Here is a 15,439-nt window from a genome sequence, read left to right on the forward strand (position 1 = left end):
ACATAAACTCATGCCATCTGGGGCAACATGGATGGAGCTAATGGAAATAAGCTCAAAGGAGAAAGACAAATATATCACTTAGATATAGATATAGAAAAATTAAACAAAGGGCTAGTTTAAGCTATCCCTTGAGTCTCCCAGGTGGTGCCTGACTACTGGCTGGGGCTGCAGACCAGCCCAGACTTTCTGGCCTGGCAGATGGATGGTGGACTGACCCTCTCTAGTTTGCCATCAAACTCACTTGACGACAAAGCCTGACTCCAGCTGACTGAATCCCCCATTGTGTCTTGTTTCACCTGCACCACCACTGGGTCCCCAGCCTCTGCTTTTTGCTGGGTCTGAGATAGATCTTGTACTGGATGTTGCATGTAATTTTTTGTTTGTTTGTTTTTAAGAATCATTTTTTATTTATTTATGCATACAAGAACTGGGTTATAGGCCAGAGGTGCAGACGGTGCAGAGGATTCACCAGACACAGAGTAGGGAGCAGAATAGGCCGATCCACTGAAATCCACTGCTGAGGGGAGTAGTGGGTGAGACAGGAGAGGTCTGCTGCCCCATGTGTGTTGCTCCCTGGCCAGGGATCAAACTCAGTTCTAAGCAGTGATAGCACTCAGAGTTAAACCTTATGCCACCAGGGAGGCCCTGTTTTTTTATTTTTTTACATCTTTTGATATTATTTAAAATGATAGAAGCACTCCTACTGCTCTACTTTCATAATAAACATGCTCCTTCCTCCCAACCTTTGGCTCAGGTCGGGTTTACCCGTGTCTTTGTCACCTTTACTCAGTGTCCATCTCTCATGACAGAGCAAGCTCCATGTCTCCAGGGTCCTCTCTCTGCTCCCCATTGTGTCTACAGGGGAGGCAGCTTGGGGAGGCAGGAGCCAGCCAGGGAGAGGGATTCTGGGAAGTGAAGAGGAGGCAAATGCAGAGAACACTTGGGAGATGCTCCCTGGTTCACTGAGAAAAGCATTTCTCAAAGTGTGGTTGTGGAATCCTTGAAGTCACCCAGAGCCTGTCACAGGATCCTCGAGGTCAAAACTATTTTGAAAATGTCACTTAGACACCATTGACTTTTTCACTATTTTGACATCTGCTGAGAGGTAAAACTTACTAAAAATGGAGTTTATATTACTAACTGCAGTTATTCTTCACAAGTACTTACCTCAGAAACACAACTCCAAGCCAGTTTCATTTCAAGGTGTCTTGGTTGAAGCATTAAAAATTATCTTCATCATTCTATCATCTTCGATCCACATTTTACAGCACCTGATGCGATGACACGCAAGTGAACACACCACACTCCTGCTGCGTTCCCAGTTATTATGTGCCAAGAAAATATTTGCATGTGATGAATTAGACTATTTTTCTTTTTTTGTAGGCAATACCATCTTCACATGAAGAAATGAATGACAAAATCTGTGGTTATTTGATTTGGTTAATTAGCAGACATTGTCCTGAAAATGAGTGTGTGCTCCTTTAAGAAAATCAACTGACACGGGCCTCCCTTGGTGGCACAGGTGTTGTGCGCTGGGCTGTGATCCCTGGCCACCAGCTAGGGTCCCACATGGCACTCAGACCTCTCTGGCTGCCCGCTGCTCCCCTCAGCAGTGTATTTCATTGTTCTGCCTGTTCTGCTCCCCACTCTGGCTCTGGTGAATTCTCTCACCTTTCCGTACTTCTGACTGTACCCAGTGCTTGTGTAAATAAATAAATAAATCTTTAAAAAAAAAAAAAAGAAAATCAACTGACAATTGATAACTGAGAGTAACTTCACCTTGACCAAATATAAGTGCTCAGAAAAAAACAGAATCATGAAATTGTGTCCTATCACTTGACAACTTCCAGTAGACTTTTACTTTTTGGATTTGTAGTGAAAAATAAAATGAATTTTTTAAAATAATTTGATTCTGGTGTAATAAACATTGAAAACCTTTATAACTTGTGGAACAATATATTACTTTTAAAAAATCACACATTAAAACTAACTGCAGTTAGTTTTATGCAAGAGAGGGCTATGGAAATGTAACAGAATAAGAAATATTCAGTGACATAGTTTCAGGTATCGTTTTGCAAATAACCTGGGAGAAAATACCACCTGTATAGATTTAATTTAGTATCAAAGTGGAATATTCACAATAATGTGAAAACACTACTCCAACATATTTGTGTGAGGCTGTAGACATTTTTTCATAGTCTTCAACCAGAACCACAGCTAAATGCAGAAGGAAGCATGAAATTCCTACTGTCTTCTAATGAGACAGACAAAAAAAAACAAAAAACAAAAAACAAAAGACAAAAAAAAACAATGAGACAGACAAGAAAGACAACTGCAAACATAAAACAGGTGAAAGATCCATTCTTCCCATTGCCCTGATTATTTTCAGAAATAAGTTATTTTTCTTAAGAACACTTTCTATTAACATGCTTGGATTATTACTATTATTCTAAATAAACAGCTGCATGATCAAACTCAGTTTTATTCCCAGTGTGATAAATACGGGGATACCTCCTAAACAAGATTATACTTGGGATACCTCCTAAACAAGATTATACTTGGCGTCCTCCCTAATTTGTAAGACTGGACATGGATCCTGGAAGGAAAATGACTGAGAATCGCAGACCCAGCGCTTGGGTCATGGAGACAGGGTGACAAGCTTTGGGTGAGGAGAGGAGGGGCCAGAGCAAAGCCCCAGGTCCCCTAGTCTGGTTCTCATAGTTCGAGGCCCCAGGGCTGTGTCTAGGGCAGGAAGGTTACTGTTGGGGATACCCCACTGCCCCCTTAGCCTCACTTCTGTCTCCACCACCTGTGCTGGGCCCTGGACACTTGTGACTCTTCCCCAGTTCTCAGTCCCAGTGCCTGGAGGCTCCCAGAGAACCAGTCAGCATCACTGCCTGCCCAAGTAAGTCTCCACCCACCAGCCTGGAGTCAGAAGCTCCCCAGACCCCAGCAGTGCTGGTCATGGGGCCCCAACCTCCTCCTGCTGCTTCTCTCCAGGGCTCTGACCCAGACAGACACCTGGGCTGGTGAGAGCAGGGTGGAGGGAAAAGGCTTCTGCAGAGGAAGCTGCTGCCTTAGGCCCCGCTGTCACCCCCGTGGCCCCCTCAGTCCTGGTCCCTTTCTGTCCCCCCACCCTGCCTCCTCCTTTTGTCCCCCTGAGTCTTGCCCCTTCTGGACCCGATGCCCATGTTTAGTCTCTGGAGCTCCCTCCCTCCTGGACACTTTCTCCCCTGCCCCATCTCCCCCGGACTCAGGACCTGCCCAGGGGGGAGGGTCCGCCGGCTTCACCCCTCCCCGGCCCCAGGCTCCCCCTCTCTGAGGCTTTTAGAAATGGTGATGTCCCACCCGGCCTCGGGGAGCCCCGGTACCTCGCGGGGGGCTACGTGGACGACACGCAGTTCGGGGTTCGACAGCGACTCCCCGGGCCAGAGCGCGGAGCCGCGGGCACCTGGGTGGGCGGTCGGGCGAGGAGACGCGGCTCCGCAGACACTCGGCGCGGAGGCTCCAAGCGCTCCTGGAGGTCCCGCGCGGCCGCCGCAGCCAGAGCCCGGCCGGGGAGCAGCGCTGGCCCGGGCGGGTCACCGCTCCCGCCCCACCCCCTGCCCCTAGTCTCGGGGCCCGTGACCCCCGAGGCCGTGGCCCCTGCCAGGCCCCTTGACCAGGGAAGAGCCCGCGGGACTTTCACCCTTTAGGTTTTTTTTTTTTTTTTTTTAACCAAAGAGTAATGTGTTTATTTCACTTGAATTCTTAAAAATACTTTTTTTCGTCAGTTGACACATAAAATGTCCTAATATAAAAAAATTCATTAAAAAAGGAAAGCATGAAAAAACAGGCCCAAAATGTTAAGATTTTATTTACAAAGCTTCTTCGTTGTACCGAAAGTAAAAATGCTGTTACAACTTCAGCATAACTGGTAGTCACAGATGGTGATTCACCAATCACAGCTGTCCCCGCTACAGCAAGTCTTACACGAAAACCTAACAACGCTTACAATTTTGTTGGGGTGAAGTCCCCAAGCTTGGTGGTGGATTTCCAAGAGGGACTCAATGGAGGGCGGAATGTCACAGGAACTGTTCTTTGGCTCTTTGGGTGGGTGGGTGTCCTGGGGTTTGTGTCACAGCTACCTGTTTTTTTTTTAAACATCTACCAAATCCTCATGCGCAGTCCAACCAATACTGAACAGTTCGCTCTTTTTTTTTTAAAAGTTTATTTGGGTTTTAATCATCTTCTCCTTCATCATCTGTTTCCCGCTTCCTTTTTTCTCCTTTTCCGCTCTCTTCCTCCTCTTCATCCTCATCCTCGTCATCTTCATCTTCATCAGCTTCTCCATCCTGTCCAAAATCTCCTTCCTCCCCACTGACTTCGTCTTCGTCCTCGTCTTCGTCCCCTTCTACATCTTCATCCTCATCCTCATCCTCTTCATCATCACACTCTTCCTCCTCACCATCCGCATCTTCCTCCTCCTCTGCAGCTTCTCCTTCTCCATCCTCCTCCTCTTCATCCACACCATCCACCTCAGCATCTGAGCCGGAGGCTTCTCCATCCTCTTGGTCACAGCCGTCCAGACAGGTCAGCCGAGGCAGAAGCTTGAAAACACCCTCTCGGTGGTCATTCAGGTCAGTGACCTCACAGTTACACAGATCCAGGCTTTTCAGACATTCCAACCTTTTCAAAGTTTCCAAGGTGCTGGTGTCTTTCAGTTTATTTCCACTTAAGTTAAGATGTTTGAGATTTGGAAGTTTTTCTGCTAACATGTCCAGAACGCCGAAGATTCTATTGTCACTGAGCTCAAGCTTTTTCAATTTAGGTAGTTTGGGGAGATGTGAGACTGAAATCCAGCCTACACTTATCAAACTGAGGAACTCTAAGTTCACAGATTCATCTGCCAGCCCTCAATTTTCCCGTCATTTGCTTTGCAATTGTCCAGGACAAGTTCTGGAACCGCGGCCAGGTCCGGTTCCTCGGCTCTAGGTGGATCCTCCTCTTCATTTCCACGATTCCCTCTTCCCCGCTCTTCAAACTTCACTTTCCGAGGCAGAGGCGGAGGCTCCCAGCCCGCGCAGCGAGAGCCGTCGGGAGGGGTCTGCTCGCGGCAGACCTTCCCTTCCCTTCCAGTGCCACCTCCTCAGTTCTCCATCCTTGCCGTGGTCCTCATTTCCGGCTCGGTTTTCTTTGGAGGTGCACACAAGGTGGCTTCATGTGTGAAGGGAAAGAAGAAGTGCTCAGGTAGGGAAGGGAGTGGGGGATCTTGTCCACTGAGGACTTTCAGGTCCCAGGGAGAACTTGCCCTACCTGGTTAATAGGAAGTACCATCCACACATGTGTGTTGCCCAGAGGGCATTTGGTCCAGTCCCCCTTCATCTCCTTTCTTCATTTTTCCAAGTCCTGATCTGGGACTTTACTCACAGTTCTGGAAACTTCCCTGTGGTGCAGGATTAGAAGATTCTTTTAGGCTTCTGACCTGACTCCTCCCTGGTCTCACATGATGCTTCTTCCCACAGGAGGACAAGGAGGAAGCTACACTCAGGCTGCAGGTAAGTGTGGATCAGGGGTTTGATCCCTGAGCCCCTGGGGACAGTGTAGATGGAGCCCATGGGGGAGTCACTCTCATCAGTTCCTCCCGTGGTCTCATCTCTGACCAAGTTTTGTTGTGTTCTCCCCCAGGCAGCCACAGTCCCAGTGCTCTGAAGTGTATCTCAGTCCCTATAAGTGAGACCCTGGAGGACTGCAGTGGAGGTGGGGGTTGAGGCAGAGAGGCTGGGACTAGGTGACGGGGATGCTTTCAGGAGGACATCTTGAGAATGCAGTGGACCATTGATAATGTTAACACGCAGGTAATTCACCTGAGTTTCTTCATGATTATTTTCTTTCACAGTGAGAGACAGCCTTGTGTTGGCCTGAGTGTTACAGGATTTCTTTTTGCCCACATTTTGTGCCTTTATGATGCCCTTGCTTAAACCTTCACACCTGCGAGAATGGCCCATATCCAGAGGACCAAAACAACAAGTACTGGCAAGGATGTGCAAAAAAGGGGACAGTCCTGCGTTATTTTTGGATAAAGACTGAGCCAGCCCTTCTGGAAACAGTACTGAGGTTTCTTATAAGGGTGAATGTGGTTCTGCCTTTGGACCCAGCAATTCTACAGAGAGCATCTACTCGCAGAGGATAAATACTCTCCTGTGACGGGACCTGCACTCCCGTCACCACTGCAGCACTATTTACAGTAGCCAAGCTATGGGAACCACCTACATGCCCCAGACAGGTGGGAAATTAAGAAGCAGCTGGGATTACACGTATACATATATGTACATATACTGGTGACTCCAAAGGAGAGGAACGTTGGGGTTTGGGGGAGGGAGCTGTCAGGGGTGAAGATGCCACCACATCCTAGCAGGGGCCAGGGTGGGGGAGGGGTCCTGCCCAGCTCTTTACACATCAGGCCAACCATGTGGTATTTCTAAACCTCCTCCTCTTCTTCAGGGCCAATGCTTTTTCAGTCCTGCTCAGAAGCTGTTTCTCCATGGAACTGTATTTACTGAGGTGTTGTTCTGACACTCTTTACTCTGTGTGCGATTTGAATTAATTTATTCTGGGGCTGGATGTTAATTCACTTCCCATCATCTTATGTTGTATATCCTGTCTCTCCTGTTACACACACGCATACACACACACACACTGGAAGGGGGCACATGCACGCACTCCCCTCTCCTTGGGAACCAGATACTCACTCAGCACTGGGGGTTACTCTGACTCTCTGTCTCTGGTTCCCCTCAGAGCCGCCCTCTCTGCAGTGTCTCTACTCAGCGGTGTCTTAGCAGCCCCAGGAGTCCCTAAACCTCCTGCCTCTGACCTTGTGGGAAAACAGCCCCTCACCCTGTATGATAGTGAGGAGGCGAAGGCAGAGTCCTGAGGTCAGTGACTGATGGAAGAGATAATTTACTTTTTTTTTCTTTTTCCCCTCGCTGTATTACTCAATTGAGATTAGCATTGGTTTACACACCGAAAGTGTTCAGAGACAAGGGTCACACCGCTTCAGATGTTTGTTACCACATCACACCCACCCTAAGGGCACCCATAGTTCTTCACCATAGTCCACTGGGCCCTCTTCCTACTTTGTTTCCTACTCTTACCCCAGCCCATAGCTTCAATTCTGCAGTCATATATAGAGAGTATGTTTTGGTTTAGTTTATGTTTTGGTTTAGTCTGTCCATGTTTTGTTTCTTTATATTCCAAATATGAATGAAATCATCCAGTATTTAACTTTTTCGCTTCAAACTTATTTCACTTAGCATAATCCCATCCATATCTATCCATGTTGTTGCAAATCCAATATTTCATCTTTTTCACAGCCAAGTAGTATTCCATTGTGTATATAGTTTGTGTTCTTTATCCCCTCATCTGTCATTCAGCACTTACGTTGTCTCCATAGCTTGAAATTGGTAGACAGTGCTGCAGTGACCATAGGAGGCGCATATTCCTCAGTATTAGTGTGTGTGTTTTTTTTAAAGATTTATTTATTTATTTATACAAGCACTAGGTACAGTAAGAAGCACGGAGGGTGAGAGAATTCACCAGAGCCAGAGCGGGGAGCAGAACAGGCAGACTGACGAAATACACTGCTGAGGGGAGCAGCAGGCGAGACAGGAGAGGTCTGTCGCGCCATGTGGGACCCTCGCCGGTAGCTGGGGAATGAACCAGTGCTGCAGAGGCCGCGGGCACGGGGAGGTCCCTCAGAATTAGTGTTTTTACCTTCTTTGGATAAATACCAAGGAATGGGATGCTTGACCATGTGACAGGTCCATTTTGAGGAACCTTCATATTCTTTTTTCCATAGGGGCAGGACCAATCTGCTATCCATAGAAAAGAAAGGTTCCAGGTTACCGCCCCACTCAAGGAAAGGTGGAGCTGAGCAGGGATGAGAAGCTAAAGAAGAGGAAGAAGATGTGGAGTAAGATAAGGAAAGAAGACTGGAGGAGGAGCATGGAGCAGGGAGACATGTGAAGAAGAAGCCAGGCTTGCTCCTCAGGCTTGGACTTGTGCCAGGGAGTTGAGGACATGGAAAGAGACACGTGAAATAGACAAAGACATGGGTGAGAGGCCCATGGGGAGGCTGACAATGGCAGCTGTTATCTTGATGTGGATTTTGATTTTGCTCTTTTCCTTTCAGACTTGCATGGCCCCTCCTGTCCTTTCCCATGGGTCTCTACCAGTAGCCTTGGTACCAGTAGCCTTAGCCTTGTGGCAGGTCTTCGGGCTTCAGTGGGCCTGCTTTGGGCCAAGCCTGTTTGGCTGGGCATTTACCCATGAGGGGACGGGTAGCTTTGGGTGCTTCACTTGGAAACTATTCTAATTGTATTCTTTCTCTTCTCTCTCTCTATTGCACACTGATTCTCTATTTTATACTAGTTGTATTAAAGTTCTTTTCTATTGAAGGTCTTACACTTCAGAGTATGTTTTGTCTTTATGCAGCTGATGGCAGATCCCATGTAGAGTGTGCAGTTTTGAGGATCCAGGGAACCCCTCATTCTGCCCACTAACAGGACCAGTCTCCATTCCCACCCACCATGTGCCAGAGTTCCTTTTCCTCCACATCCTTCAATGGGCCATTCTCACAGTGTGAGGTGGTAACTCATTGTGGTTTTAATTGGCATTTTCCTGACAGCACATGATGACAAACATTTATCCACACACCTATTGGCCACATGTGTGTCTTCTTTAGAAAAATACCTATTTAGCTCCTCTGCCCCTAGTTTGAGTTGTTTTCTTGTTTTGGAGTTCTTTGTAGATTTTGGATATTAACTCCTTGTTGGATTGATGATGTGCAAATAGTTTCTCCGATTTGATATTGTCTTTTCATTTTAACGATAGTTTCCTTCACTAATTAGAAGCTTTTTAGTCTGATATGATTCCATTAGTTTCTTTTAGCTTTTGTTTCCTTGGAGCACAGGAGACATTGGGGCAGTGAAAATACTCTGCATGATATTCTCATGATAGACACAGGTCATTAAATGTCCAACACCCCGAGAATGGACAACACCAGAGTGAACCCAAAGGAAAACCATGACTCTGCAACTACGACGTGCGGGTTCATCACTTGTAACCCACATGTCAGTCTGGTCTTAACACATGATTTGGTCATGATGTGTGAAGAGTTTTATAAGTTGAGGAATGAAGTGTAATTTACTTTAGAAAGCATATTTCATGCTCATACAAGGACATTTAAATAACACTCAAGGATATGCATAAGTCATTCCCCTCCACCCCCAACACCCCAATCGGCCATTATCTGCTCAAAACCAGTTAGCAATTTATCTTCTCTCTTCTAAAAAAAAACACACACACACACACACACACACACACACACATATATATATATATATATATATATATATATCTCCATGCTCCTGTCTGGGCAATAGTGTTTGCTTTCCCATCAGTAAAGGAGTTCAGGTCACAGTGTGGGAGGAAACATTTGCAAATCACAAATCTGATAAAGGACTGTATCTACAAATAATGCCTAAAACTCAATGATCAGAAAGAAATAACCCAATTTTAAAAAGGACAAAATAGTGTAATAAATAAATAGCACTTCCTCTATAAAAATGTACAAAACTTCCATACAAACAGCAACTGTAGTCATAGAAAAGTAAAAACGAACAAATGCTCAATATCACAGTTAAGAACAACAGTGACACCATCACCCTGCTGTCCAAGGTGTGCACAACAGGAGCCTCATCAGGTTCATTGTAAAAGATCCTTAGGGGCTGAGAGACATATCAGAGCCCTAGGCATTGTCGCTGCCTGGTTGAGAACAAAACAGAACCTGGTCAGAGATGAGACCACAGGAGGGAGTGATGAGGGTGACTCCCCCATGGAGTCCATCTACACTGTCCCCAGGGGCTCAGGGATCAAACATTTACCTGCAACCTGAGTGTAGCTTCCTCCTTGTCCTCCTGTGGGAAGAAACATCATGTGAGACCAGGGAGCAGTCAGGTCAGAAGACCTAAAGGAATCTTCTAATCCTGCAGAACAGGGAAGTTTCCAGAACTGTGAGTAAAGACCCAGGTCAGGACTGGGAAAAATGAGGAAAGGAAATGAGGGGGGACTGGACCAAATGCCCTCTGGGCAACACCCGTGTGTGTGGATGGTACTTCCCATTAACCAGGCAGGACAAGTTCTCCCTGGGACGTGAAAGCCCTCAGTGGACAAGATCACCCCACTTCCTTCCCTACCTGAGTTCTTCTTCCTCCACATCACAGCTGCAGCCACCGCAGCTCCAGTGAGCACAGCTCCAAGGAGAACCAGGCCAGCAATGATGCCCGAAGTAGGGATGAAGGACTGAGGAGGGGGCACTGGAAGGGAAGGGAAGATCATACCCTGAGCCCCAGACCTTATCCGGACCCTCTGAAGGGCTCCAGAAGGGCTCCTGATGGCCCTGAGAACAGCCTCAGTGCCCACATCCTCCTCCTCACCCCATCTCAGGACTTGGGGCTCCAGCAGCCCCTCATGCTGCACATGGCACGTGTATCTCTGCTCCTCTCCAAAAGGCACCACCAGAGCCGCCCACTTCTGGAAGGTTCCGTCTCCCCCAGGCCTGGTGTCCACCAGCTCCATCTCCTGGGTCAGGTCCTCCCCATCTCGCTGCCAGGTCAGGGTGATGTCCGCTGGGTAGAAGTCCAGAGCCCAGCACCTCAGGGTGACCTCATGCTCAGAGGTGGGGTGGTGGGTCATGCGTGTCTTTGGGGGATCTGAGGTGGTAAATCAGAAAATTCACTTTGTGTTTCCTCCATGGACACTGAAGAATCCTCATGAGACCATCCTCACAATAGACAAGACAACTGGTGTGGCAGGAAGAAGCATAAAATGTAAAAAAGAGGCTAATCTGGGGGGATCTGTGAGATTCTCCTATTCCTTAGAAAGTCCTAGAATGAGGATGAAAACCCAGGGTAGGATGAAGCAGAGGGAGTGGAACACAGACTTTTTATTCCTGACCTGGGTGGAAGGTGAATGAACAGAAAAGCAGGAATCACATAACTGAAAATGTTCTCAGACCAGAAACAAGACTGAGAGAGAAACTCGTGGTTCTCAAACAGGCCCCTGGTCAAAAGGACCCGGTGACGTGTGATGTCAGGGACTGTCTGTCTTTCTCAGGAGAGACTGGATCCCTTCACTGTCCTTCAGGAGAAGCAGGAGTCTCTGGGAGTCTCTCTAGGGCAGAACATGAAACCCAGGGGAGTCCCCCCTCTCGGGACTAGAGAGAGGACTCATTTCCCGCAGTGACTCCAGGCAGGGGAGGACTGGGAGGCCTCCAGGCCCCTCTTACCCGTGCGCTGCGGAGTCTCCTTCCCGTACTCCAGGAATGTGCACAGCCACCTCAAGCACTTGCCCTTCTCATAGTTCCTGAATTTCTCTGCCTCACCCTGGGTCTCCCACTGGCGCCGGGTGATCTGAGCGGCCGTGTCCGCCGCGGTCCAGGAGCGCAGGTCCCCGTTCAGGGCCAGGTAATCGGCGCCGTAGGCGAACCAACTGTACGCGCGGAGGAGGAGCCCGTCGGGCCCCACGTCGCTGCCACACATCCTCTGGAGGGTGTGAGAGCCTGTCCAGAATGAAATGGGGTGAAAGTCCCGCGGGCTGTTCCCGGGCAGGCTGCAGAGAAGCCTGGAGGGGGAGACCCTGAGCGACCCCCCGTCCGTGGGGATGGGGGTGCTGACCCGGCCCGCACCCGCGCCAGCTCACCGCTCTCGCTCTGGTTGTAGAGGCCGCGCAGGGAGTCCAGCTGCGCGCGGTACCACAGTGTGCTGTCCCTTAGGATCCGCGTCTCCTCGTCCCAGTCCTCCTGCTCCACCTGCTCCGCCTGCTCCGCCCAGGGCGCCCGGGGCTCTGCGCTCTGACCTGGGGAGTCGCTGTCGAACCGCGCGAACTGCGTGTCGTCCATGTAGCCCACGATAATGAAGCGGGGCTCCCCGAGGCCGGACCGGGACATCGCAGTGTGGAAAAACCTCCCGCCTGGGGGCGGGAGGGGAGACCAGGGCTATTCTTCTCCCCTTCGGGGGCTCGAGTCCCAGGGGGGCGCCCACGAGACAGAAAGTGGGTGAAAGACGAGTGAGACCGAAAAGCGGCTGCGGGACGAAAATAGCCGAGACTCGGGGGGCAAAAGGAGGCTGGGGTCTCGGGGGGACGGAAAGGGGCTAGGACAGGGCTGGGCCGACGTGGGGGGACAACTAGGGCGGCGGCGAGGTCGCGCCTTTCCCACGTCCCGCCCACGCCCTCGCTCCCGCCTCTGGTAGCGCCCTGTCCCCTCCCGACCCGCACTCACCCGCCCGGGTCTCCCTCGGGGCCGCGGCCACCGCGAGCAGGAGCAGGAGGGCTGCGCCCCCCATCCCCCAGGACGCGCCTCCACCCGGGCTGGGGAGACGGAGTCCCGGCGGGTGGGGAGGGCTTTGGAACAGGAGCCGCGGGGCTGCTGATTGGCTGCTCTGGAGACCTCCAGGCAATGGGGAGTGAGACCTGGGGTGAGTCACCAGTATCCAGGAAGGAGGACAAGCCCAGGCTGTGAGAAATGAAACTGGGGAGATGAGGAAGCCCCAACAGTCACCTTCCAGCCCCAGACAGCGCCCTGGGGACTGAGACCTTGAGAACCACCCCTCCACCCCTCCACCCCCCGCCCAGACATGCACGAAGACCTTTGTCACACTGTTGCCTCCCTAAATCCAGGCCCAAGAATTGGGTCAGCGTTTCTCAATTTTTTTTTTCTTTCTCTGCAGTCTCACAAATTATTACGGATCCCATGTATAACTTTTTTTTTTTAAAGATTCGTTCATTTATTTATACAAGCACTGGGTACAGTCAGAAGTGCGGGAGGATGAGAGAATTCACCAGAGCCAGAGCGGGGAGCAGAGCAGGCAGAAGGACCGAAGTACACTGCTGAGGGGAGTGGTCTGCGCCCCATGTGGGACCCTCCTCTGGTGGCCAGGAGCAGCCAGGGATCGAATTGGCTCTTCAGAGGCTGCCGGCAGCTTTGCAACCCAGTGCTCAACCGCTGCGCCACCAGGGAGGCCCTCCCATGTAAATTTTTTATGTGGGTTATAGCTTTAAATATTTACTTTACTAGAATAAAACCTTTCAAAATGATGTTATTACTTCTTTACTTTAGAATATTGATAACCAATGTATGCTAACAAAGCATTTTGTAAAGATTTATTTACCTATGCATAGAAGAGCTGGGGTGCAGGCCAGAGATGCTTGGGGTGAGAGGATTTACCAGAGACGGAGAGGGGAGCACATCAGGCAGATGTACTGAAACACACTGCTGAGGGGAGCAGCGGGCTAGACAGGAGAGGTCTGCTGCACTATGTGGGGTATCTCCCTGGCCAGGGATTGAACTCACGCTGCAGTGCCTGCAGGTAGCTTCATAGGTTGCCTCTTAACCCTTTGCACCACCAGGGAGGCCCTAACAAAGCATTTTTAAGAAAATAACTTTCTGTAAATATAAGGATAATTAAAAGAGGGGAACTTTCACATTTTATATTTATGCAAGTGTCATTTTTGTCTCATTAGAAGATCTTTTATTTTCAGTTTCTTCTACATTTAATGTTTTGTTTGAAATCTATGAAAAAATATACAATCTCATGGAAATATGTAGGGATAGTATTTTAATAACCTCTTCAGATTATGGATATTCAACTTTGTTACAACTTTCATACTAAATCATAACTTATAAGTAATATTTTCTCAAAGGTTATTTGCAAAGTGAAACCTGAAACAATGTCATTGAATATTTCCTATTGTTATATTAACTCCATACGTTCTCTTGTATATTAACGGATCTTGTACAATTGTATGATTTTTTTTTTAAAGTTACCTATTGTTTCACTATGTGTATATAGATATACAGTGTTAATTACACCGGGGTCAAGTTATCTAAAATCACATGTTTTGTTTTTTACCACAGATCCCAAAAGAAAAATTAGTCTACATACTGTAAGTTGTCAAGTATATAATAACAGGACTCAATTTTCCATAATTTTGGTTTTCTCTGGGAGTTTACATTTTATCAAGGCAACAAATGCCATCAGTTGATTTTTTGATTTTTTTAATTAATATTTATTTTATGTCAGTTGATTTCTTAAAGGGACAGACTCACATTCATTTTCAGGAAAGTGTATGCCAATTCAACTAATCTAAGTAACCATGGTTTTAGCTATTTATTCCTTCAATTAAAAATGCTATTGCCGGGCCTCCCCGGTGGCGCAGCGGTTGAACGCTGGGTTGTGAAGCTGCCTGCGGCCTCTGTGGCGCTGGTTCGATCCCCGGCTGCTCCCCGGCCACCGGAGGAGGGTCCCACATGGCTCGCAGACCTCTCCTGCCGCCCGCTGCTCCCCTCAGCAGTGGACTTGGGTCCTTCTGCCTGCTCTGTTCCCCGCTCTGGCTCTGGTGAATTCTCTCACCCTCCCGCACTTCTGACTGTACCCAGTGCTTGTATAAACAAACAAAAAAACAAACAAATAAAACATGCCTCTATTAAAAAAAAAATGCTATTGCCTAGGGCCTCCCTGGTGGCGCAGCGTTAAGAAGCTGCCTGCAGCCTCTGCAGCGGGTTTCCATCCCCGCCGGCAGGGCAAGGGTCCCAGATGGCACACAGACCTCTCCTGATGCCCAGCTGCTCCCCTCAGCAGTGTGTTTCGGCAGTCTGCCTGCTCTGCTCCCTGCTCTGGCTCTGGTGAATTCTCTCACCCTCCCATGCTTCTGACTGTACACAGTGCTTGTATAAATAAATAAATAAATCTTTAAAAAAAAAAAAGATATTGCCTAAAAGAAGAGGCTAATTCACTTCATTTTTCTCCCTGGGACACGGCCCTTTGGACTGTAGCAGACATGCCTTATGTGAACGTCCTTGTCATCGTTTCAGACCTTTAAAAAATGTGGATTTCAGGATGATAAATAGAAAATATGCTTTCGTGATTTAAACAGGACATTTTGAAGTGAAACTGGTTTGGTTTGGATTTTTTTTTTTTTTCTGTGAGAAAGTGGTGGTGAAGAATGACTACTACTGCAGTTGGTACTATAATTTCCATTCTTACTAAGTTCTACCTTAGCAAATGTCAAAATAATGAAAGGCAAATGGTGTCAAAGTGATGTTATAAAAATAGTTTTGTCCTCCTGGATCCTGTAAAAGGTTCTGGGTGATCTCAAGGGTTCCACAGACCTACTTTGGAAATGCTTTTCTCAGTGAACCAGGGGGAGTCTCCCAAGTGTTCTCTGCCTTTGTCTCTTATTGAGCTCCCAGAATCCATCTCCTTGGTTTGGATGTCCTATTTCCGAAGTTTTTCTTAGAGCTTTGCCCCTGGATGCCTGGAAGAGAACTCATTCCTCAGAGATGATGAGAGAGAGTCCTTGGTCTGAGAAGGGAGGTGGAGAGACAGGTTCTTCCCTTTGG

At 48.3% G+C, this 15,439-nt stretch overlaps 1 protein-coding gene and 1 pseudogene across 1 annotated transcript; both read right to left on the reverse strand.

Annotated features, from left to right (window-relative positions):
* Positions 1-4,077: 4,077 nt before the first annotated feature.
* LOC119243832 (acidic leucine-rich nuclear phosphoprotein 32 family member B-like) lies at positions 4,078-7,430 on the reverse strand (annotated as a pseudogene).
* A 1,955-nt stretch (positions 7,431-9,385) lies between these two features.
* On the reverse strand, positions 9,386-11,999 carry LOC119243833 (class I histocompatibility antigen, Gogo-OKO alpha chain-like). The gene is made up of 6 exons (XM_037509733.2): positions 11,740-11,999; positions 11,327-11,599; positions 10,476-10,751; positions 10,236-10,355; positions 9,924-9,956; positions 9,386-9,804 (listed from the first exon to the last, which is right to left on the reverse strand). Exons 1-6 carry the CDS (start codon positions 11,984-11,986, stop codon positions 9,788-9,790), a joined length of 966 nt encoding a protein of 321 aa, XP_037365630.1. The 5' UTR covers positions 11,987-11,999; the 3' UTR covers positions 9,386-9,787.
* Positions 12,000-15,439: the final 3,440 nt, after the last annotated feature.

Source organism: Talpa occidentalis, unplaced genomic scaffold, assembly GCF_014898055.3.
Source record: "Talpa occidentalis isolate TD23 unplaced genomic scaffold, MPIMG_talOcc4v2.1 talOcc4.13, whole genome shotgun sequence".
In the NCBI taxonomy this organism is placed as follows: Eukaryota; Metazoa; Chordata; class Mammalia; order Eulipotyphla; family Talpidae; genus Talpa; species Talpa occidentalis.